General features: G+C 39.9%; 1 protein-coding gene across 1 annotated transcript; it reads right to left on the reverse strand.

Moving 5' to 3' along the window:
• Positions 1-11,327: 11,327 nt before the first annotated feature.
• Positions 11,328-17,097, reverse strand: LOC141012898 (uncharacterized). Its single transcript, XM_073486446.1, has 7 exons — positions 17,065-17,097; positions 13,580-13,673; positions 13,126-13,239; positions 12,792-13,012; positions 12,496-12,667; positions 12,142-12,251; positions 11,328-11,645 (listed from the first exon to the last, which is right to left on the reverse strand). Exons 3-7 carry the CDS (start codon positions 13,148-13,150, stop codon positions 11,328-11,330), a joined length of 846 nt encoding a protein of 281 aa, XP_073342547.1. The 5' UTR covers positions 13,151-13,239; positions 13,580-13,673; positions 17,065-17,097.
• Positions 17,098-24,446: the final 7,349 nt, after the last annotated feature.

Consider the following 24,446-nt stretch of genomic DNA (forward strand, 5'->3'; position numbering starts at 1 on the left):
ATCTGCATTGATCCAAGTGACTTAAAAAAGGTCATAAAGAGAGAGCACCACCCGATGCGCACCATAGAAGAGGTTGTGTCAACAATGCCTGGTGCTAAAGTGTTTTCAGTTCTGGATGCCAAATCAGGATTTCTCCAGATAAAACTGGATGAGGCTTCATCCCACCTCATGACCTTCAACACACCAATCGGGAGGTACCGATGGCTGAGGCTCCCATTTGGACTTAAATGCGCCCCTGAAATCTTTCAACGCATCATAGATGAGTCATAAGTGTCATGGATGACATCCTAGTGGCAGCCCCCTCAGTGGAGGAGCATGACACAATATTGCGCAAAGTAGTTGAGAGCCAACCAACGGTGCCATATGTGGGTCATCTGATAACTGCTGATGGGCTCAAGCCAGACCCAGCTAAAATTAAAGCAGTGCAGCACATGTCGCAACCAACTGACAAACAAGGTGCTCGCCGTTTTCTGGGCTTCGTCACCTACCTCTCAAAGTTCATACCGAACCTCAGTGAAGTGGACGCTCCACTACGTCAACTTCTAAAGAGTGATGTGGAGTTCGCGTGGCAACCACCGCAGCAGAAAGCCTTCGCCAGACTCAAGGAGTTGTGCATGGATCCACCAGTGCTACAGTTTTTCGACCCCGCAAAACCCATGGAAATATTCTGTGATGCCAGCAGTAATGGATTAGGAGCTGTTCTCCTGCAGAATGGGCAGCCCATAGCCTTCTCGTCCAGGTCACTGACTGATGCAGAAACGCGCTATGCGCAAATTGAAAAAGAGATGCTCTCTATTGTCCATGCCTGTGCAAAGTTTCACAACTACATATTCAGCACGCATATCACAGTTTTCAACGACCACAAACCTCTCGAAGACATCTACAAAAAAATCACTTCTGTCCACTCCAATGCGCATCCAGAGGATGCGTCTTCGTCTGCAGTGGTACGACCTGACAGTTAAGTACAGGAGAGGAAAAGACATGGAGTTGCCCGACATGCTGTCCAGAGCACAGCTTTCAGAGTGCACGCCAGAGATCGATGGAGTAGAATGTGTCTCCATGCTCAGCTTTGTCTCAGTCAGCGACCAAAAATACACAGAACTGAAGGAGTGCACATAAGAGGAGCTAAGCCTTCTCCTACAGACAATTCAAAGTGGCTGGCCTGAATGCAGATGAGATGCACCCGTGCCTGTACAGCCGTACTGGGACTCAAGAAGTCAACTGGCTTCGTCTGATGGACTCATTTACAAAGGATTACGCATTGTGGTTCCCCCCACCATGCGGGAGCGTATGCTGAAACTCATTCACCAGTCTCATCTGGGATGGTGAAAAGCAAACAGTGAGCACGTGAAGTGCTTTACTGGCCAGGCATGAGTGCAGAAATTAAGGAGGCGGTCAGAAATTGCAGCAAGTGTGCTGACTTTCAAAACAAACTGCCCAGACATCCCCTGAAACCGACAGAGCTGCCATTTGAAGAGGTGGCATCAGATCTGTTTGAGTTTGATGGAAAACAGTACATTCTGCTTTTGGATTACTACTCAAAGTTCATTGAAGTGGATGAGCTAAAGGACATGAGAAGCCACACCGTCATAGAGACTCTTAAAGCTCAGTTTTCTAGACATGGTATCCCATCCTTGCTCCGGTCAGATAATGGCCGTCAGTACTCCTTAGAGGAGCTCAAAGACTTCTGTGAAAGCTATGGAATAGCACACAAAACATCTTCACCACACACGCCGCACTCAGATGGTGAAGCAGAGCGCGCAGTGCAAACAGTGAAGAAACTTTGGAGTAAAGCAACAGACAAACACCTTGCACTGATGGACTACAGAACTACTCCACATGAGTCAGTAGGTCTGTCACCTGCACAGCTGTTAATGGGCAAGAGACCTCACAATAAGCTACCAGCTGCCATACAGTGCTCCTCAGTCCTACGTGGTGGAGTGTGGAGGCAAGCAGTACTGCCACAACAGCCAACATCTGCACAGAAGCACAGCGGCAGCTAACAGTTCCCACCACTACGTGTGCGATGAACAATGGACTGAACCCCCAAGTCTGCCTGAGAAGGAGACACATCCTTCCTGCCCCCCTGAACTGCCCCACTCACCCCCCAAAGTGCCTGTGGGCCCCACTCAAGCTCAGCCACAGCGCACCACTAGGCTGGGTAGAGTTGTGAAGCCCCTGGATAGACTGACCCTGTAGCTGACTAAAGCTTGACAAGTTATGTTCATACTGAGAAAGTAAGAGCAAGTGAACTTTCCTCCTGGTTATGTGAAAAAAAAAAAGATACAAGAAGTAATTGTATTTCAGTTCTGTTTATTTCTTCCTTGTTATTTTTCTTAAAAGCTGATATTACTGCATATACTGAACAATGCATGTTTAATGTCCGAGTTACAGAATTTCAGGTAACAAATGAGCAGTACTGAGTTGGTTTGAAGTTGAGTGAAATGCAGTAAAGTTTGTTTAATGTGTCTATTTTTTCTAAGGAGGGGAGATGTAACATATTGTGTTCATAAGCACCAGTGTTGATAACTGTGCCTGCAGTAGCCGTGTGACGTCATGACTTATGTATGCTCGCAGCACGGAAGTACAACACAGTTCAGCTCTATGCTCCTGTGTGGTTCTTTCAGCAATACATTACATGTTATTTTGTAGCTGGGACAGAATATAAGCACTTATGTTGATTTTCACAACCAACAACAGAACACTTCTCGTTGCGCTTCGATATGGTGCTTTCGATAGCGTAATGGCAGATCTCCGAGACGGTAATGCTGTACCTGGTGGGTGGACACTGTGGGTGGGAATATTCAAATGATCAGTCAATGACGTCGGTGACCGATGCCGAATTTGACTCGGTCATCTGGAAACTGCAGGCAAGACACCGTCAGAAAATCTGTATCTCACTCAAAAAAGCACAGATGTTTTTTTTCAAAGTTTTTATGCATGTGGCAGCACCATAGACCCAAAATAACACCCCAAATCCCAGAAAAAGTGAGTTTTTCATAATATGGGACAGATGGATTTTTACACATTAAGTTGTATGAAATGCATGCCAGTAGTATAGTGGATGCAAAGGTGTTACGTGTTCACGTTTTCTTACCAAAAAAATAGTACAGGAGATATGAGGGGGTCACAAAACCAACAATTTCATGCTCCCCTCATGATGGGGTCACCATACCAACAAGTTTTGCTCTACAAAGTAACATGCGTGTGTTATGTTACACTATTTTATCAACAAACATCATCGCATATGTCAGACCCTTGGTTTCATGTCCCCCTCATGTCTCCTGTGCTATTTTTCTGGTAAGAAACGGGCGATAACTCGGAGCAGGAGATTAGTTAAACAATGTGACACCTTTGCATCCACTGTCTGTATTTCATACAACTTACTGTCCAAAAATCCAAACTATCCCTTTAACATTGTGCCCATTTCACATCTTTTACTTCCACCTTCCATTGGTGTTAAAAGAACAACACGGGCAGCAACATACAATGAATTAGAGCATGACACTCGATTCTGATTGTTCAATACACATACATGTTCAAACATGTGATCTACAAACCTTACTGCACTTGTGAGTGGAGCATGTGTGATTCTTATCTTTTCGGATTTATCACGTTTCTGTATTTAATCTGTTTCCTTAATTTAGGTGAATTCAGACTTCATCATGAATGCTATGTCTCCCTCATTCAGTGAGGAAGGCACGACAAGAAGGCATCGGGAGATGAAAATAATAAACTTCCTGCAGGATTTCTTTCAAAAGCTGGAAGACAGAGGTAACAAGCTGGATAGAAACATTTTCTTTGATGATATTTGTCTGTCAATAAGTATTTTTATTGTTTTCCCACTAGTTCTAGGATTATACACTTAATAATAATAGTATAATTCAGTCAGACTTCTTAAGCAGTTTGCATACTTGAGAATTTCTCAGTTTGGTAAACCTTCCTTCTTTATGATGAAGGGCACTGTGCCAATGGCAATGTTTTAATTTATATCTTTGTATTTATATATATGAGAAGAGGAGGAGAGCAAAGAAAACGATGAAGAAGAGGGGATCTCCTGCCAGGAAAGCCACCTGTCAGCTGTGCCTGGAACAACAGGCAGGGGGGAGCTTTTAACTGTGAGGAGTTTCTTACAGTGGGTGACGGGACAAGAACATCTGCCACTGATAGAAACCAAAAGTGAGACGTTCAAAATTTCAATCAGCTTTACCCATGACTGTCAAACCCACTACGGGGAACACAGCCTTTGCTTCACCACAGAAAACGTTTGTGCAACAGGGCTTACATTTCCCACACAGCACATTGAAACCTTTGAGGATTTTGAGAAAAACCTCACAACAGCCATCCATTTTGGATTTGACTTCAGTAGGCACTAAAATAGCCTATCAGCCTCTTTTACTTGAGGTGTGTTTTACCTCAGAGGAGGACACGAGTTCTCACGAGTTTTCCATCATGGCTCATTTTTTGGATTTCTTCTTCATTGAATTTTTAATCCAGATCTGCTTTCAATGTTTCACAACTGTTTTTACTAAAACCCCAAAATTTGCTAATGTTTGGTTTGTTGGCTGCAACAGCGCTGAGGACAGGAGACGGCACTTGACAGTTAAACACTCAAAACATTCTGATTAAGACCAAAAAGGCATTTAATTCAGTTTCATTGTATCTCATTAATATCCAAATGACAAACATTTTCAACAGATTTCCAAGGTGGAGGGGGTATGGAAAACACTGCTACAGCAGTAAGGGAGCAGCATCGTAACGTTAAGCTATGGCAGTCAGCGGTCAGTTTGCAGACAAAGCAGCAACCACATACTCTCGACACAGGCGGTAAAGATTTCGGCTGTCAGTGTCTCCATTTTCATGGAGCAGCATCTGCATCTCCTCTAGCTGCCGATCATTCAGTGGACAGTCAATTTCAGGGACCACTACCGCACCATCTACATCCTCTCCGAAGTCTGTGGCTACATCCCAGTCAATGGTCTGTCGTCCGTAGTCTGGTTCCTGAATATCCTGGAAATTGTAGAAGACAGAGTAACACACCATGTCTCATTCCATATCTACAGCAACACATGCAATGAGTTATCCTAAATGTTTTGGCTTTAGTGGCAGTTTTGTATAAAGTAACAAAAAAGCATACTTGAACAAATTGAGATATCAAGTTTCTGACAGTCACATAAGCAAAAATTACTTGAGTAAAAGTTTTGTAATGTTGGCTATTAAAAGTACCTAGTGCAAAACTAATTTTCTGGGAATAAACGTTATAGTTTAAGGTAAAGTTAAATGATACAAAACACTTTTGTTACTAATCTGATGGCTGATGAATGAAATTATTTTAAAGATGTGCTAGGCTGGCTAATTGATATAGAAGGTTGATGAGACTTAAAATTATGAGAATTAATAGAAAAACATAGATTCACAATCATTATTATGATTTAAATGTAAAAAAAAATAGGTCAAAGTCATACTTATAAGATAATTAAGTCCATGTTATAACTTTATTTGAACATGTACAGTAACCCCAAATTATGAGAAAAGGTTACAAATTGGAAGCAAAAACTACATATACGTATCTCACACTTTTGTCTTTTTATCTTATAACTCAATACTCATTACTTTAACTCTCAGAAATGGGCTTTAATAGATACAGCTTGTAATATGCAAACAATTTTTTTTAAATGAAACTGCATATTTTATCCCCAAAGTTGTAGTGGACTTGAAGTCATGAGGCAGAAAATTGAAATACTCCATTATAACGATGAAAAGTGCCTTGAGATGATATATGTTGTGATTTGGTGCCATATAAATAAAGCAAATGAAAATGCTGTACCCAAGTGAAGTACTTAAAGCAAATTTCTGTAACTTTTCACCTGAAAATAACGGTTAAGTAATTTAAAATAATTTGAATGGTACACTGGAGAATTGCAGTCATTTAAAAAGGAAAAGGTAACCTCAGGATTCTCCGGCTGGTCAACTGGTCTGAGCATCCTTCCTGCATGCCAGAGCTGTTCAGGAGTTTTGTTCCCTTCACTTCTGAGAGGGTGGTTGTTCCAGGCCTCGACAAAAGCCTCCAGGTCTGCCTTCAGTTTTGGAAAGAAGGTCATGTGCACAGCAAGAAGATCTTCTGTTGAGGACAGGGTAGTAGTAAATCACTACGTTTATAGGTGCACATCAAACACAGCCTATACAATTTAACATTAAGTACAGGGTTGCCTTTTGAAATTATTAATTAATCCATGATGGTTTTTCTAGTGTTTTTGTAACATTTTGATAATTCAAAAGTTAGAGATCTGCAATGAACCGTGATTCCATTAATGTTCATTACAGTAGCCCTGACATTTGTCAACCAATCTAATCCTGTTGAAACTTACCAATTTTACAAGGACTAGCATCATCTGTTTTTTACTCCAAATGACCCTTACCTTTGGAGGACACATTAAGAAGATGATCAGTTTCAAGGTTATGGAGATCACGGTAATATTTTGATGTGACACATCACGGCACAAGCGTTCAATCCTTCAAAGACAGAAATTAACATTATTTCAACCTCTTAATTGAAGCTTAAATATTACAGTGATGGGTGCGCTGTTCAGATTTAGCAGTGTGTTTTTGTTTTTTCACACCTTTTATTTACTCAGAGCTGGGATTTCCATTTTTATTGGTGCCATGTGTAATAAATTATGGCATATTTCATGTCAGAAACGACTTGTTTTTGGCTTTAGTGCAAGCATGGCATTATCATCTTATTTTGCTGTATCTTGCACTTCTGCTTATACCGGGGCTCAGTCAGGTCAGATGAGTGTTGATCATCAGGTCAATTCGGTCAGCACCAACTCGAGTTTGGACAGGTAACAGCCTGAGAATCTCAGACCAATCCCAACACCAGGACAGGCGTGCAGAATTTGAAAATACCTTTCATTGTGGACACTTTTTCCAGACAGGAAACTTCTTCGGCCAGTTCCACGGATGGTGAACATGTGTCGTGCAATTTCCACATTCTCCACGCCTTGATCACTTCTTAACCTGAGGTGCAAGCACAAAGATGATTAAAATGTGTAGCAATCTGTCAGTAAGGAATAATGCACAGAACTCTAGCGCACAAAACTTGCAAAGTGCGCCTGGATAAGCTTGCACCTGGTCTACAAAATTACAGCCCAAGAAGTGACAGAGTATAAGAAATTACATTACTAAACCTTTAACACTACAATCCCAGATTCCATGTTGAAATTCTGTCTAGTAATAGCCCACAACAAACATCCTGGTTTATCTGGAAACAGGAATCAAAGGCAGTGTGGACTGGGGCAACAAAATGAATGAAATCATGTTGACTCATCTGATATCTCCCCTCATTCACTCTCTACTTTGCTATCATCGTATGTGAACATGTTCTTCATGTCTTCAGTATGAGCAACATGGAAAACACCCTTGCATTTGATTGAAATTAATTTAATTTTAATTATTCATGCTTGGTACCAGTATTTAATGCTGAAGTTGTATTACAAACTGACTTATTTTAAATAGTCAAATATTAATATGGGGAAGCAAGCATTTTCTGACATGAGCAACAATGTGTTGCAGATATTATAGGAACTGGAAAGAATCCCAAGTGAGTCTCCTCGGTGCATTGATGCAGCAACTCTCCTCCACTGCACATGTATTCCAAGTGACTTCAGCCTCCCTTTCACTATGTGGTAGCCTGCTGCTGGCATTTCAGCTTTTATTTGTTGGACTGTCTCATCCAGCTCCTGGTCTGTAAAGTCTTGACCATACTGGCTGAAACACCCAGTAATTCTGCAATGCCTGAGCAATTCCTGTAAGGGCAGTACAAGTTCTGGGGAGATATTTACATGCCTTGACAGTGCTTCAAATAGATAGAGCTATTGTCGACATGTGAACAGCAGGAAGTCCAAGTCAAGAGGTGCTCTTGAGAGAGCTGACTCTAACTTTTTTTTGAGCCTCGAAATCATCTCATGTCTTAGGATGCCCTGTTGACATGGAAAGCAGAACTTTAAAGATCGCATTAAAAATTATGATCCTTATTCACATAAAACATTTCATACATATAAAAAAGACAGAAGTTCATATCAGACAACACATGCCCTGTAAACACACATATGTAATGGGGTTTCAGGGAGTTGTTTTTCGGCCAATTCACTATATATTATCTCGCTTAGAACATGGCTTACTAGTAAATAACAATAAATAATATTAGTATTTCCGACCGCTATGTTGGTTTTATTTAATGTTACATCATTAATTGTGATGGTTAGTTACCGTATTTCCTCAATAAATGACGGAAATGAAGACGACCACCATCCTCTGCTTCAGAGAGACAGACTGCACCACCGGACTGCAGGTCTCTGCTCCGTGTCGCGGCAAACCCATGGATCTAACGCTGACTTTTAACTACTGTATGATCATTTGTATGATGTTCATTGTAAAAGACATATAAAACAGTGCATGTTTTTATTTACAATTAATTATATATTCTAATCCATATTATTATTATTAGTAGTAGTAGTAGTAGTATCATTATTCTATTTTGTTGTTTCGAATCTTTATCATATAACTTTGTTGTCATAACTACAGATATAATGGGAGAAAGTTAACTGTCATAGAGAGTACACGAAAAGGAAGCAAGGAGTGTGCTTTGCTACATATATTTCAATATCTTGTGAGCTCCCCGCCAAAATGGCAACAAGGTATCGTTTGTTGTGTCTTCTGATGTTTTAGTGATAGTGACTGTAAAGTTATTGTATTGTTATTGTTATTGTATTGTTATGAATTTGTATATAGCTACATTTATTGATTTGTATATATTTTGTGTTCACGTAACAGCTCTTACGGTGTTGATGTTGGCAAGGACGATGGAACGATATATTAAAAGAGCTGAAAACTAACGGCGCCTCATCAATACTTGTAAAGCAAAAAAACATGAATTGACTGGGGATTGATACATAGTTAAAAGCCAGCGTTAGATCCATGGGTTTGCCACCACTATGACAGCTACTGAAACCATCGAAACGTAAACATACAGTTCCACCTGATGATAAAAAACGGCTTCCATTGTGTGAAGTTGGGAGAAAGGTGGATAGAGAAATACCAAGAGAGAACGAATGGAACCCTTCTGACTCAACATCACTAATAAGCAAGGTTGTTACTTACCGGTAAATCTTCAGGTGTCGCCATTACTGCTCTTCTTCTTCTTCTTCTTCTTCTTCTCCTTCTTCTTCTTCCAATTTGCCTCTGCTACCACTGAGCTTCCTGTCTGTGACGGAAGCTGTCATCAGCAGAAAACTGAAAAGGCACCCACGTGGGGGGCTGGAAAATGACCAATTATAAGAGGGCCGGGGTCAGCCTTGGTCTCAACCCCCAAAGTGTCAAAAGTCCTTGCTTCCAGTGAGCAGAGCTCCACAGCAGAGCACAGGGGAGAGAGAGAGCGAGCCAGCGCACGCAAAGCAGCTGCACAGTGTTGTTGTGCATGTCGCTGTCATTTTTTACTCGCTCGCACCTGCCTCTGCTTCACTCTGTTGCTGAATATGCGCGCAAAGATCAAACAAGTGCGCGTGGCAGTTGAAATCTGCGCGTGTGCAGATGTGTTATCGCTCGCGCGACTTTTGACTCAAATATAACGCCATAAGCCCGGTTCTTGTCCTCTGTCTTACGAGCTTAAGGTATACTGTTTAACAGTTATGTATAAGATACTATATTACTTATAGACTGCCATACCCAATATCATTCAAGTCCTGACATTTGTGGACATACTGCAACAGTTATGAATCTGAAAGGATAGCTTCACCAAAATGTGCACAGCTGGCACGGGTGTTTTTCGTGTTGTTTATTCATAACGTACCTGGTGTTTAAAGACCTTAAGGCTGATGTAACATCATGTTGAAACGATCGGTAACATTACAGCATTTACAGCAACTACTGTTAATTAGCTAACTATTCACCTTGTGAAGTGAATTCAGTTCAATTCAAAAGGCTTTACTGGCATGAACGTTTCAACAACAATGTTGCCAAAGCATCAAAATACAAGTTGTCCAAATATTTGGACAGTACACAATAACAGTAATATGAACATTAATACAACATTAAGATTGATATGTATTGTATACAGTATCCTATGCATGTATGTATATTTCAGTTGAACTTGTTAAGCTAAATGTTCTCTCCCTTTCTCTCACTAACTTTACAATATTATTGTAACAACTACTATCTCTCTGTCTCTGTCCCTACCCCATCTCTCCCCCTCTTTATCTTATGTTTTTGATGAATAATGGACTTGTGTTATTCTCAAGAAAGTAATGAAGATGCCAGCCAAAGAGAAGAGCAGAGAGCAGAACCTTTCACCTTGCCACAGGTTAGACAAAACTACAGTATACACATTTATGAAGTTAATTACATAATTTGGTACACAGTAAAATTGGTTGAGTAAATTTTACTCAAATTGAATAAAATTTTACTCTAAAAAAGACAACATTTGGTCCCAGTCTGAATGGAGTAAAATTTACTCTCATGGCAGAGTTAAACTTTCAGAGTTAAATTTACTCTATTTAGTGCAAATACTTTACATAATAATTCACTCCATTTAGTATAAAATAAAAACTCCTCTACCCTAGTATAGAACTGAATTTTACTCTTTACAGAAGTGAATTTTACTCAAAATAGAATTAAATTTTATTATAAATAGAACTGAATTTTAATCAAAATAGAATTAAATTTCTCCCACTGGTGGGTCAGGAAATTTTTATTTTTTATTTTTTCTTGCTTACTTTATCTTTGTAGGTCGACTTATCTCCTGTCCCTTACTTCCCCTCTTTCTGTTTACTTATGTGTACAATATATATGTATATATTTTTTTTCTTTTTCTTTTCCTTTAAAGAATCTTTAATGACAGGGCGATGGCACTATGTTTGTAATATAATGTTCAAAAAAAAGTTTGTCACAAAAAAAATAGAATTAAATTTTATCATAAATAGAATTGAATTTTATTCAAAATAGAGTTAAATTTTACTATAAATAGAACTGAATTTTACTCCAAATAAAATTTATGATGAATTGAATTTGACTCTAAATAGAATTTAACTTTATTATATATATAACTGAATTTCACTCACTATATAACTTCTTACACTCAGTCATTATACACTGCAAGGTTTTTAAAGGTAAAATAAATAGATCAGAAACCAGAGCAAAGACCGTGGATCACTTTCAAGTGCTTTGTCAGGGAATTAGCATTTGCCTGAGAGCTCTTACAAATAAAACAGAACATTTCAGATCACCTTAATTCTGTAGTGAAGCCCTCACAGAAAAAAAAGACAATCTACTCAACGCAGCATCCGAGCCCTCAACTCTGCAACTCTAGGATTCACCTTGGTTGTATCAATATCGATTTCATAAATGGTTGTCTGCAGGAAGTTGTACACATTGACCAGATCGTGGTTGTATGAAGTACCAAAGACAAAGTGAGCTTTGAAAAGCTCATCAAAACAGGCAAGAGAGCCGGATGATTTACAAGGTATTGCATGTTTGTCAATGACAATAAAGTACTTGTGAATCACACTCCTCTGAGTTCCCACTGCAAGCAGGTATGGTTGAAGGCTTTCTGTGATGCCATCGAGATGCCCCTGGATGCTGGTCCCCGTCTGTGACACAAAGAGTTTCATTAGTCTGCTGTTAAAATGAACCATCTGAAAATAGTTGGAAAAAACATCTAAAAAAAAAAAAAACATACAGATAACATGACATGATTAGATTTGTTAGGATTAGGGACAAAACTACTAGCTAGTTGCATTTCTAGTTGCAATAAAATGAACGTTTGGAATGACTTTTGTATCTTTTATTCACTATAATAGTTCATGATTCACAATTCATATGGAAGTGTTTAAAAATAAAGTTAATGTATTACACAAGTTTTCATTTGTAATGTTGCACATTCAGACCACAAGGTGGCATTAGTGTTGTGTCAACTTAAGTGAGAAAAGGTCAAAGTTTAGAACTGAAGAAAAAATAAGTGTTGGCTATAGGAAGAGAGAGAAATGTTGATATATGCAAATTATGATTGTTCATCCAGTAAAAAACTACAAAAATACAACATGTAGCGTGATATAGCTAGTGATGTTTCCTGTATTGCAGCCTTACCTTGATGAACTTCACAAGATTCTCACATGCTTGTCTGGCGGAGAGCTTTCCTGGTCTCTTGCGGCCATGAGGTGACGGTGGCAGCAGGTGTACAAGGATCAGGTCCCATCCTGAAAGAACAAGTAATAAAGAAAAAAACAAAAAAACACTTCCATAATAAAGTTTAATACAAAAAACAAATCACTACTTGCTGTACCGAAAATGGTAAGCAGGTGGCAGTGTTGCACTTCTTATGCTCCCATTTATACAAAATACAATGAAATTAACTACATCAAGTGCTCTTTCCTAAAACATTAAATCTTATCACAACCAAACCAGAACAACAACAATATAATGCATTTATTTTTGCCTCACCACTTTCCACTTCTGCTGTGGATTCCGCATTCTGAATGAGGTACTGAAGGTCATCTGACTGTGTGAGACCACAGCTTTGCTCGAGGACTTTTTTCTTGTATGTAGTGGGCCACTTCTCCAGGAACTTTGCAGAGATGGCATCATCAAACAGCAAAGTAAAATCTTGCTCAATCTGTAGAATAGATGAGGTCAAGTTGTTAAATCTCCTTAACTCATACAATTTTAATAGTCACTTTTTTCCAACATGCAAGTCAATTTTTACAAGTTACAATGAAGGTAGTTTAAGATCAACGTACTAATACTTCTATGTCCAGGAATCTCGGGAAGGCCAGAAAGATGTCAGAGGACTTCACTGGATCATGAATGATATTTTGGCGATAGTTGAAGGTCTGCCTCATCTTAGTCATAACAATTCCTTCATCAGCTGTATGCTTCATCAGTGCAAAGGCCTCAGAGCACAAGATGTCTGTCATTAGGTGACTGTCCTCTCTCAAGTCTCGATCAGCTGTTGGGCACCCTGTAACAGTGGATATGGACATGACAGTGTCCTAGGATTTAATAAATAAGGCTTGGGAACTCTGCCAGGTTTTTCATGTGTACAGTTTGGTTCCAGGTAACAATAACACATACCTGTTTGTGTTTTTGACAGTCTCATGGCCTTCTTTTGTCCACCAGAAGCTTCCTTTTGGACAAACTTCAGTCTCCAAGCCAGATACTCCCATCTTCTGCATTGTAATAATGCTCCTAAAAGGTGTTATTCAAAATGAAATATTTTGAATATGTTTAAATCAGCAGGAGAAAATATCTTCACACTTTTAATCTTAAAACTTCAGCAGCTGAGCTGAACTTGCTCAGGACTGGAGTACTAAACTAAAAAAGGGTTTTAAACTCAAAGTCAGGAAAGGGTTTTAAAGTAAGAGTTAGGGAAAGATGGCAGAGATGGTGGACATGCATAAATGTTAGTATCTTTAGTTTTACTCAAACCATAGCCAAGCAAAAAAATCTAGATATACATCATGCCTGAAAAATGTCTTGAGTTTAGAAGTGAAGAGTAAATGCTGAATTTATTGTTTTCTGTACTTACATAACCCAACTTGCTCCTTGGATCAGCCAGGTATGGAAACAAGCTGATGATCCCCTTTGCGTAATCCTCTTTGACACGCCTTGAAGGACTTGTCCTACACAGATAGACACTATGAGCACCGTTGGAAGTATTGGAGTTAGGGCTGGGCGATAAAACGATAACGATAATTATCAATGAAAACTTTTCCTCGATAGAGATATGAAACATGGTCGATATAATTTTCGATAGATTACATTCGTCCATATTTTGACAGACAATACGAATAGCCAATGACAACGAGAGTTGCGCCGCACTGAACCAATCACGTGGCTGGAATAGAGCCATGCCAGCAGCTAGTCGCGGCGTGTTTGTTTGTGCTGCTGCAGCAGTTTAAAAAAAAGAAAATGAGTGCTCCGACGAAGGAAATGACGGAAGCCCAAGACGTAAGGGATGACATCGTTGACAAGAAGGGCCCAAAAAGTTCGGTGGTGTGGAGGCATTTTGGTTTTTTAAAGTCCGACACGAAACAGAGCAGTGTGCACTGCAAATTATGTCAAGCACATGTTCCGACAAAGACGGGGAATACCACTAATCTTTTCCATCACCTGAAGCAGCGCCACCCGCTTGAGCACGGAGAACTTTTACAAACACAGCCCGGAACAAGTACTAGTCTTCCCCCCAAAACAACGCCTGTGCAGCAGCAACAGAAGACCATAGAGTCTCCTTTATCCAGTGTCATACTTTATGACAAAAAATCGAAGAGACACCGTGATATAACAAATGCAGTAGCTTATTGTATTGCAAAAGACATGCTACCAATAAGCACAGTGGAAAATAAGGGGTTCAAGTGGATGCTAAAAGTTGTGGACCCTCGTTACAAACTACCTGGGCGTAAACATTTCTCCCACACCACACTCCCACAGATGTATAATGAGTGTAGAGAGAGAGTCGAGAAAGAACTGCAAAATGTAGCACACTTTGCTACCACGTCAGATATGTGGTCCAGTCGCACATCTGAGCCATACATGAGCCTCACTGCCCACTTCATAGACAAAGACTGGAATCTGATAAGCAAATGCCTTCAAACGGTGTACTTTCCGGAAGACCATACAGGTGAAATAATTGCTGCAGGACTGTCAGAAGCACTTGCATCCTGGGGCTTGAGTGAAGACAAACAAGTCTGCATCACAACAGACAGTGGGACGAATATAGTCAAGGCCACATCCCTCAACAACTGGACTCGGCTGCAATGCTTTGGGCATCGACTTCACTCAGCTGTTGGTAAGCCCCCCTCTGCTGTATATATCCCTGCCTCTGCTGAAATAATTTGTAATTTCATCAATATCATATATAAAAAATAAATGTATGTACAGTGTTGCAATATGCAAACAATAACAAAATCTGGACAGGGTGATTAAATTCTGGCATGTTAACTTAGCATTTAACTTATTGTACTGTTGGATGTTTTCACATTACTGTAAGTAATCTTTTTTTTTTGATTAATTGAATATTTATGTAAATTTCAATTCCTAAATTGTTTTATTTAAGTTCCTAATTACTTTAGAAACTAGGAACTGTTAAGGAAATGTTTAGAAATGTCCAGCTCAAATAAATAAGGAGGAATGAGCTTGAAATCCCACATTAGCATACAGCAACAAAGTGATAGCAAAAATAGAGAGAATAAGGAAATAACAAATAGTAAACAAGAAGTATAAAAAAACAAGGATATGTAAAATATCAATTTAAACAAGAGACACAAAAACAGGAACAATATATACTGTAAAATAACAACAGTTTAATTTATGCTGTTTATCTTTTTTCCTCAGAGAGAGCAGGAAAAGACAAGAGGGTGGAGCGAGCTGTGGGTGTTTGTAAGAAAGTGGTGGCTTCCTTCTCTTTCTCGTGGAAGAAGAAGAGAGACTTGGCTGCTGCTCAGGAAGAGTTTCACCTACCCCAACACAAGCTGGTGACAGAGTCACCCACCAGGTGGGGCTCACGTCAGAAAATGATTGAGAGGGTGTTGGAACAACAGAAAGCCATCTCTCAGGTACTGGGTGCAGATAAGAAGACCAGGCACTTGGTTCCCTCCTGGCAAGACCTAGAAGTGCTGGAGGCTATGCATGAGGCCCTGAATTCTCTACTGGAGTTCACTGATTCACTCTCTGGTGAATGTTATGTGAGTGTGTCATACCTGAAGCCAATGCTGCATCTCTTCAAAACACAGATTCTGAAAACTTCTGACGATGAATCACAACTCACAAAGGACATGAAGATGACAGTCATGGCATACCTGGACGAAAAGTATGCTGACCAGAAAACAGATGACCTGCTTGATGTTGCAACCTTGGTGGATCCACGTTTTAAGGTACAATACACCAAGCCAGAAAAGATTGATGCCATCAAAATGAGAGCAGTGTCTGAGATGTTGGAGGGAAACCAGGACCCGTCCACTTCAGCAAGAACAGAGGGACCAGGAGAAGAAGGGGCAGAAGCTGCTGCAGTGCTACCCACCCAGAAGAAACAGCGAAAATCATTGGGCAGTTTCTTTAAGAAATCATGTCCCACCACCAGCACAGGACTTACTGACAAAGAGACAGTGGAAAGTGAGCTTGACAAGTACTTGCTGGCACCAGATGCGGACAGTGAAATGGACCCACTGCAGTGGTGGAAAATCCATGAAAAAAACTTCCCAAGAGTGAGCTGCCTGGCAAAGCGCTACTTGTGCATCCCAGCGACCAGCACCCCCTCTGAGAGGGTATTTAGCACAGGGGGTAATATTGTGACCTGCAACAGGGCAGCTTTAAAACCGGAAGCAGTGGATAGACTTGTCTTCCTCACCCGCAATCTAGTGTAGGCTTATGTCTGTCTGACCCAAAACATTGACAGCACTGAGAGACAGTACTGCACTCATTGGGATTTCTTGTGCCTTTTTTCTGAGCATCTGATAACAGTTGAGCCAATGTCTATTTTATTTATGTTGTCTTTGAAAGCTGCTTGAAATTGCACTGAGAGTATAAGACATTTTTTTGGCTATTTATTGTTCTATTTTATTGTTTGTTCTTAAAAAAACAATATTTAAAACAATGTATTCAAAGGAGAGTTTCTGAAAATTTAATTATATTTTGATACTATTTTATTCATTTGACATTGACAAAATAATGTCTGTTTTGTTTATGTTCTCCTTTAAACTTGAAAGATTTAAGATGTGTGTTACATGTCATGTTCACCTTTGACAGAAAATAAATATTTAATTAAAAATTAACCTTCTGATATCTTCATATCTCAATTAAGAGTAGCAGGGAACATTTAAAATTCACAAAATAGTGAATTGTTTTATATCGTGATATATATCGATATCGTCTGATATAAAAAAAAATATTGTGATATGACTTTTTCCCATATCGCCCAGCTCTAATTGGAGTGTAAATGACACCTTCAGCAAACTAGGCGTGGATGGTGCATAAAAAAACATTTTAGTTGTGAATGAAATAAATATTTCAACATACCCATGTTCACTTGTCATATGTGCAACCAATATCTTGACCATGTCACGCCGTCTGCTATCTGTTAGGCTTTTTGTCCGAGCATACTCATTGATGATCCTCTCTCCTCCAGGTTTGTTCTTTAGAACATTTTCAATCATCTAAGTGACAGTAAAAAATACAATAATATAAAATCAATGTTAACACTTGTCTGCAAGCACACTACACTTGTATGTTGGAGATACTGTCAACAATATGCAGAGCTGTGTCTAAGGTAAGACAGCACAACCTTGTGCTTCAATGGATAATACATTAAAATTTGTGTAAATTTTCTGAAAGGATGTATAGCAATCAGCATAGCTTACTTGGGCAAGAGAGGTGTTGTCAGCTCTCCGTCTTGTGGCAGGACTGTGCTGCAATATTATTGTGTTATCAGAGTCCTCTGCAACCACAATCCCCACTGGAATGCTCCAGTGGGGATTGTGGGGAACATTTAGTTGGTGTGATTAACACTAACACCATACAATTACTATAATTGTATAGTATAGAGTATTATAGTAACTACCAAAAAATACCATACAAAAAGATTATTTGAAATATAGCAAACTAACAATTTAGCAGATTTATCTGCTTGTCTTACACAGAACATGTTAGGCTAGCCAAGACTCAAAGAATGAATGACACTGGGATGCTCAGTGGCTGAGTGGTTAAGCACCTGTCCCATGTTGGCAATGCCCAATGCAGTGATGGCCGGATCGATTCCTGACTGTGCTGATCTGTACAGTGTGTCATTCCCCCAGTCTCTCTCCCCTTTACTATCCACTCTACACTATCCTGTCAATAAAAGGCAAACCTCCTACTCATCAACCTCAGTCTTTGAGTCGTCAAAGACTTTTAAGTCCAAAGTTGGGATGCTGAACTTCTTGGCAGCTGTGAACACAATAAAATCGCACTATTTAAAATAAACACCAGAACAAGGGAAACAGTGAAATTTAATAAATTGAGATGTATAAACCTAAATGGTTAGTATAGCAGCTGGATAATAATTGGCCTCTTACAGGTATATCTCATCTTTAGTAATCATTTATTGATATCTGCACCATCCCCCAAAATTGACTATTTTCATATGTTTAATAGATTGCATGAAACTCGTTAAGTTTTCCACTCACCACATTCCAAAAACGATGTGTAGGTCACTTGGCCCTCAAAACAGAGGTACTTCTGTCTTTCCCTGACTTTACACGCACAGCCTGCATCCTTCATGACACAAGAAGGTTATTTTTAATATCATTTCTACAATTATTCACAAAGCCTTAACATATAATCCATTGTCCACCTTGACTTATTCAATGTGTATTTTACAATCTCGTGATGTTGACTATGCTGCTCTGATTGTGTAAAGCCATATTAACAAAAATAATGGCAAACTCTACATAGCAGCAACAAATTAAGTACATGCCATATCCATAACGTTAGTGCAATGCAGAGCTTCTATAATGCCAATTTATCACACTGGGACTAGAACGACCGTCAGAGCCATGTACTTGCTAACCCAGCTGCAGATAAAAATAGTATACAAAGGACTCTAAAGTAAAACGCGTGTGCAATAGCATGGAAAATTAAAGTTTTCTGACTGACTGAAGACGGTCAATGTACACGACTCAATTCAAAATAAAACATGCTTGCTAACCAAATAGCAGGTGAAACAAAACATGCATGCTTCTTAACCAAATAGCAGGTGAAACAAAACACGCATGCTTGCTAACCACGTGCTTGCTCACTGACAGCAGGAAAAAACCATCAATGTACACGACTCAATTCAGAGTAAAACACACGTGCACTGAAAAAAAGGCAAAATGGGGGTTGTGGAACTTGCATAAATTCAATGAATGTACATCACATGATTTATTCCTGTTTCCCTGTGAACATAAATAAATCATGTGTACCCAAGTGATTCTTAGAGCATATCAAATTCATAAGTTTTTGTCATGTTGGGAGAGAAGAAAAAAGTTATGTTTTGTTTAGTCTGGTAGCTCCGCCCTGTGGATGTGCGCGAGAAGAGCAGATGTCAGAGCTGAGACAACGACAACGACGAAGGAACGTTATCCGCCATTTTCTCTCGTCTCTTTTCAAATGTGGTACTTCGGCGGTGTGATTTGAAGAGTTGTTCCTACAGTACAAGGTAAAAGCACTTGATTCTTAATCTTGGATTCAGTTAAGTAAGGTTAGCTCACCGACCAAGTCAATGTGTTCTTTGCAAGCAGATAACAGTTAGCGTTAACGTTAGCCTGCTAGTTACTTGCCCTATCTCAAGTAACATTATAGCTAACGTCACTTTTTCACATACTTTAGGATAATAGGATATAACATTGGAATTTAAGGGATAACTCTGCTCGGCGGTCGTTGTCGTGGTGTAACTGCCGACTGTGTGCATTTCGTGTGCATTTTATCATGTCGTGTGTTTTATGGCGAATGTATTTGTTTCTTGCGAAACAGTTAGGCTAATTTAAAACCTAGCAAGTGCAAACGTTGCTAAGCTAGCTAACCAGTTGATGAAGGCGCCAAGGCATGTCTACTGGCTACCAAGAGGGGAAAGTCCACATTGAAAACTCATTAAAATCTCTGAAATATGCTTTTATTTTGTGAAATAAGTGAGTGTAAAAGTTTAACTTGCTCAGGTTTGTGCTCTGCACATTTCGGTTTTGTAAAAAAAAAATAGGTCAGTGTAAATTTTCTCCAGTGTGAACCAAACCTGCAGCTCTTGCTCTCAAGTGAACACGCGCAACAGCAGGCATGGAAAACAAGAACTCCGTTGGACAGCTTTGTCACATGGAAGCTGCGCTGAATACGTGTGCTATGTACATCATCTAATCTGTTACATTTGCATGCATTACTTGCATGTTAAACGAAAACTGACAAAAACTTTGCACCGCGAATGCACAGATTGCTGTGAAAATGAGGCAGTTGTATTAAATTGACATTTTTAGCTCTTGTATCTTCAATAAACACTGGGTGAAAGTTATTTATTGCCTATCAGTAACTCAACAGTGCCTGCATTATTAGATGGAACAAGGCATAGTAAATTAATTGCTGATTGAGTTTATACATTTTTAAGTGTTTGTTATGTTACTAGTATTATATTATGAGTGTGTCTGTGTTCATTTGTTGTAATACCCTTCTCTTTCTCTCTTTCTCACAGTAAATGTGGGAGTGCAAGGCGTGTCCAGCAGCTGTTGAAAGCAGGTCTGACCTGCTTGCCCATTACAAACTCCATCATCCCCACTTTGGCCGTACCATTAACTACCCCTGCACATATTCAGATTGCCCGTGTACATTTAAAACATGGAATGCTTTGATTGTTCATCAAAGTAGATTGCATTCCACACAAGTTGGTCAGACTCTAGATGATTTGGCCACTTTCTCTTGTCACATATGTAACTGTTGCAATTTGCCCAATGAAAGGGAGTACTTCATTCACATCAACACACATCTGAGGAAAAATGAGCTTGCATGTTCACTGACTGTAATTTTCAAGTGTTTATGGCACCTTTAAGTCTCACAAGAGTCGTCAACATAATCCACACACCTTAGCTGATTTTAGACCTGAAATTGTGAAGAATACTATTGTACCTTCACATTCATCATCTGATTTGTTTGATTGTCAGGTGGAGGAGAGTGTGGAAGAGGGTCTTCCACCTGTAGATCACACTGTCACGCACAGTGAAGTGCCAAGTGCAATTCAGAAGCAGCTTGCTGCAGCTTTATTGAAGTTGGAGCATTTGGTGCATGTACCAGGTACAGCTATTGATGATTTTTTACAGGAACTTCACTTCTTACTAAACACTGCATCAGCCTCACTCTTTCGGGGATCGTTAAGCACAATCTTTGAATGTCACAACCTCCAGGTTGATGACTCAGTGATAACTGAAATAGTCACAGCAGCGATATCTAACCCAGTTCATCAAGCAATTGAAAAGGGTGGCACACTCAGTACTACATACCAACGTAAAAAATACTATAAGGAAGAATTTGGCGTTGTTGAACCAGTTACCTACACACTAGATCACAAGAAAAAACACACTTTCCAGTATGTCCCACTTTTGAAGTCTTTGCAGAACACACTGAATTGCAGAGTCATTCTTGATAAGGTCATTGACAACCATAGAGGACAGCAGGATACTGAGCTTGAGCCTTTCTTTGAGTTAAGGTCCCCTGAAGACGGTGTGTATTTTAAGAGTAATGCTTTTCTGAATTCTGATGAATTAAGATTATCACTGCGTCTTTATGTTGACGATTTTGAGACTTGCAATCCGTTGGGGACCTCTCGAAACAAACATAAGCTTTGTGGTGTTTATTGGGTTCTAGGCAACCTACCACCTGGCTCCCACTCATCGTTGTCATCAATATTTCTGACGGTACTTTGCAAAAGTGTTGATGTAAAAACCTATGGTTTTGACAAAGTGTTGGAACCTCTCCTTCGAGATGTGAAAATACTAGAAGACTTTGGTGTGTATGTGCCTTTGTTAGGCAAGTGTCTTAAAGGCACAGTGCATTGTGTTGTGGCAGATAACTTGGGTGCACATAGTATTGCAGGCTTCATTGAGAGTTTTTCTGGCGAATACTTCTGTCGATTTTGCACTGCAAAACGTTCTGAAACACAATCTGACTTTGTGGCATCTGGTGCTTTCAGCCTCAGATCGAAAGAGGGTTATGCGACTCATGTTACAGCTGCTCTTGAGGCTAATGTGCATTGCTGTGGAGTGAAAAGAGAGTGTGTTTTGACGAAAACCCTATCTCATTTTCATGTTGTGTCTGGATTTCCTCCAGATGTTGCACATGATCTTCTTGAAGGGATCGTTCCAGTGGAGCTTGCATACTGCTTGAGGTCACTGATTTCAAAGAAGCTCTTTACACTGCATGATTTGAATAAAGCCATCTTGTCTTTCCCTTACAAGTGGTCAGATAAAACGAACAAACCCCATGTGCTGCCACAGAATACATGTAGTCGGACAAGTATAGGGGGAAATGCTCACGAGAACTGGTGCCTCTTACGGCTCCTGCCATTTTTGATTGGCTCCATAGTTCCAGAAGATGAGCCAGCATGGCTTGTATTAATGGATTTAAAGGATATTGTTGAGCTTGTTGTTGGCCCAGTGCACACTGATGAATCAATTTCGTACCTTCGCAGCAAAATAGTTGAGCACAGGACCAGATACAAGGAATTGTTCCCTGATCTCCAACTCCTTCCAAAGCACCATTTAATTGAGCATTATCCCATCATGATGAGGAATTTCGGCCCTCTAGTCGCACTCTGGACGCTTCGATTTGAAGCGAAACATGGCTACTTTAAGCAGGCTGTAAAGCACACAAGTTGCTTTAAGAATGTACCACTGACTTTGGCTTCGAAACATCAGTTTATGCTTGCTTTTCACATGAATTCACCTTCATATGGTAAATCTACCCTTGATGTATCCCATGTGTCCACTGTACCAGTTAATGTCCTGAAGGAGGAAGTGGTACAGGCTTTTAGGTCAAAATTTCCCAGTACATCTGTGGTGCATCTTGCCAATAAGGCATCCAGTAGTGGCATACACTATAACAAAGGGATGATTGTAACTTATGGATCAGTCAGTGGATTGACAGAGTTTGCTGAAATCACTCAGATGTGTGTTGAAAATGAAGAGCTGTTCCTCTTTCTGAAATTGCTTTGTGGGTGGTATAATGAGCACTACAGAGCTTTTGAACTGAGTGTGTCACCAGCTAGAGAATTAAAGCTTGTGGCCATCACTGAACTCTGTGACCCTTATCCATTGGCTGATTACTTAGTTGGATCGAGTCGCATGGTTACTTTAAAAAGGCATATCCACATTAAAGGTTAGTCAACTTTCTTAACAATCTGCTTGGTTATATAAATGTCTCTTTTTTTCTTTATCTTTTTATGTTGCAACTAAACTTCACATTCTAGTTGAATTTTTGTGCAATATGGATTGTGTTAACACTTACCTTATAAACAAGCATAATGTGTCTCTATTCAACTGTATTAATACTTTCTTCTTTATCCTCTTTATAGACTGATGTGATCATGAGTTCCCCAGCCATACTGAAAATCGTCCTGACAGACAACACGTGTCAAAGATTGACGTTCCCAAGAGGACTACCTACAGCCCTTGATGACCTGATTTGTGAAGTACAGAGACAGTGTGGCTTAATGTCAAATTTTAGACTGCAGTTCATGGACTCGCTGTTTGGAAATGACTTTATGAACCTGACTTCCATGGACGAATTACAGGATAGAGGGACAATTAGGGTAATTCCAGATGCCTTAACTCCCATGAATGCTAGTAGCCCCTCCATCTCAACTGCTGCTCCTTCCACCACTTCAAATTTTGAAGGACCTTCATCCCCATCTGTTAACAGTGTCGACACTGACATCATCTCTTCACCAGAGTCTGAGCCATCTGGGTCAAGGTCACTTTGGCCTCCCACCTTCCAATGCCCTATGTTTTCTTATGATGCAGAATTGAAACTTCAGAGGGCAAATGCAGCTTACAAGGAGAAAGGTACCTTGCTTTGTGCAGATGCAGACCCTAAACTGAAATCAGACATTCTCCATGGACTAACTCAAGAAATAGTCAAGTATGGTCTTTATGTCACTGACAAGCAGTTTAGCATGGTTGGGAAGGCCCTCATTTCCAGGCACCCTTGCCTAACTGAAGAAAGTTCTTTCACTGGATATGCTGGGTGGAAAAGTAGCTTGAAGAATAAACTGGCACTCTACTGTTCTCGCTTGAGGAAACTGGGGTGTCCTGAGGTGATGATCAACTCTGTTGAGCGGACACCTGGGATCAAAACAAGTCCTGCTCTTGGAATAAAAAAACCAAAGAGATCCGAGGTCAACTACTTCCCTGCTTATCCTACAGGGGAAAATGATGTGTCCCTTGAGAAGCTTAGAGCGGAACTTACTTCTGACGTTAAGAGGAGGAATAGCAGGGAGGTGATAAGAATGAAAATGGAGAAGACATTTGCTTACAGAAGACAAGAAATTGTTCGTAACACACCCTTGATCCATGAGGTCCAGGAAAAATGGCCAGCCCTCTTCGAAGTACAAGAGGTGAGGCAATATGATAACTGTAAACTGACATGATTCTGAAGAGGATTGTGATTGGCGAATGCATGCAACATGTGGTTCATAGAGAGAGATTGTTTTTTTGTGTCTATTTTTGTGCTTTATGTTGCCATGTTGATGGTTTATATTTCAGGTTTCTGTCCAAATCACTGAAAATTAAAGGTTAGGTGGGAGATCCTTGAAAATTCTTTTAGCAAGCTGAATATGAAAGTGCGTTTCTTTAGACATTCCCTGAAGGCCCACCTCCAGAGTACAGGACAAGCGTTGTCTATGACACAGA

Source organism: Pagrus major, chromosome 18 (genome assembly GCF_040436345.1).
Source record: "Pagrus major chromosome 18, Pma_NU_1.0".
NCBI lineage: Eukaryota > Metazoa > Chordata > Actinopteri > Spariformes > Sparidae > Pagrus > Pagrus major.

Excerpts from the sequence above, each read along its gene's own strand:
- LOC141012898 (XM_073486446.1), bottom strand. The coding sequence starts at position 13,150 with ATGAGACTGTCAAAAACACAAACAG. Across the intron at positions 12,668-12,791 it reads TCCTGGACATAGAAGTATTA|ATTGAGCAAGATTTTACTTT; the intron begins GTACGTTGATCT and ends TCTATTCTACAG. Across the intron at positions 11,646-12,141 it reads ATCTTGTGAAGTTCATCAAG|ACGGGGACCAGCATCCAGGG; the intron begins GTAAGGCTGCAA and ends TTTGTGTCACAG.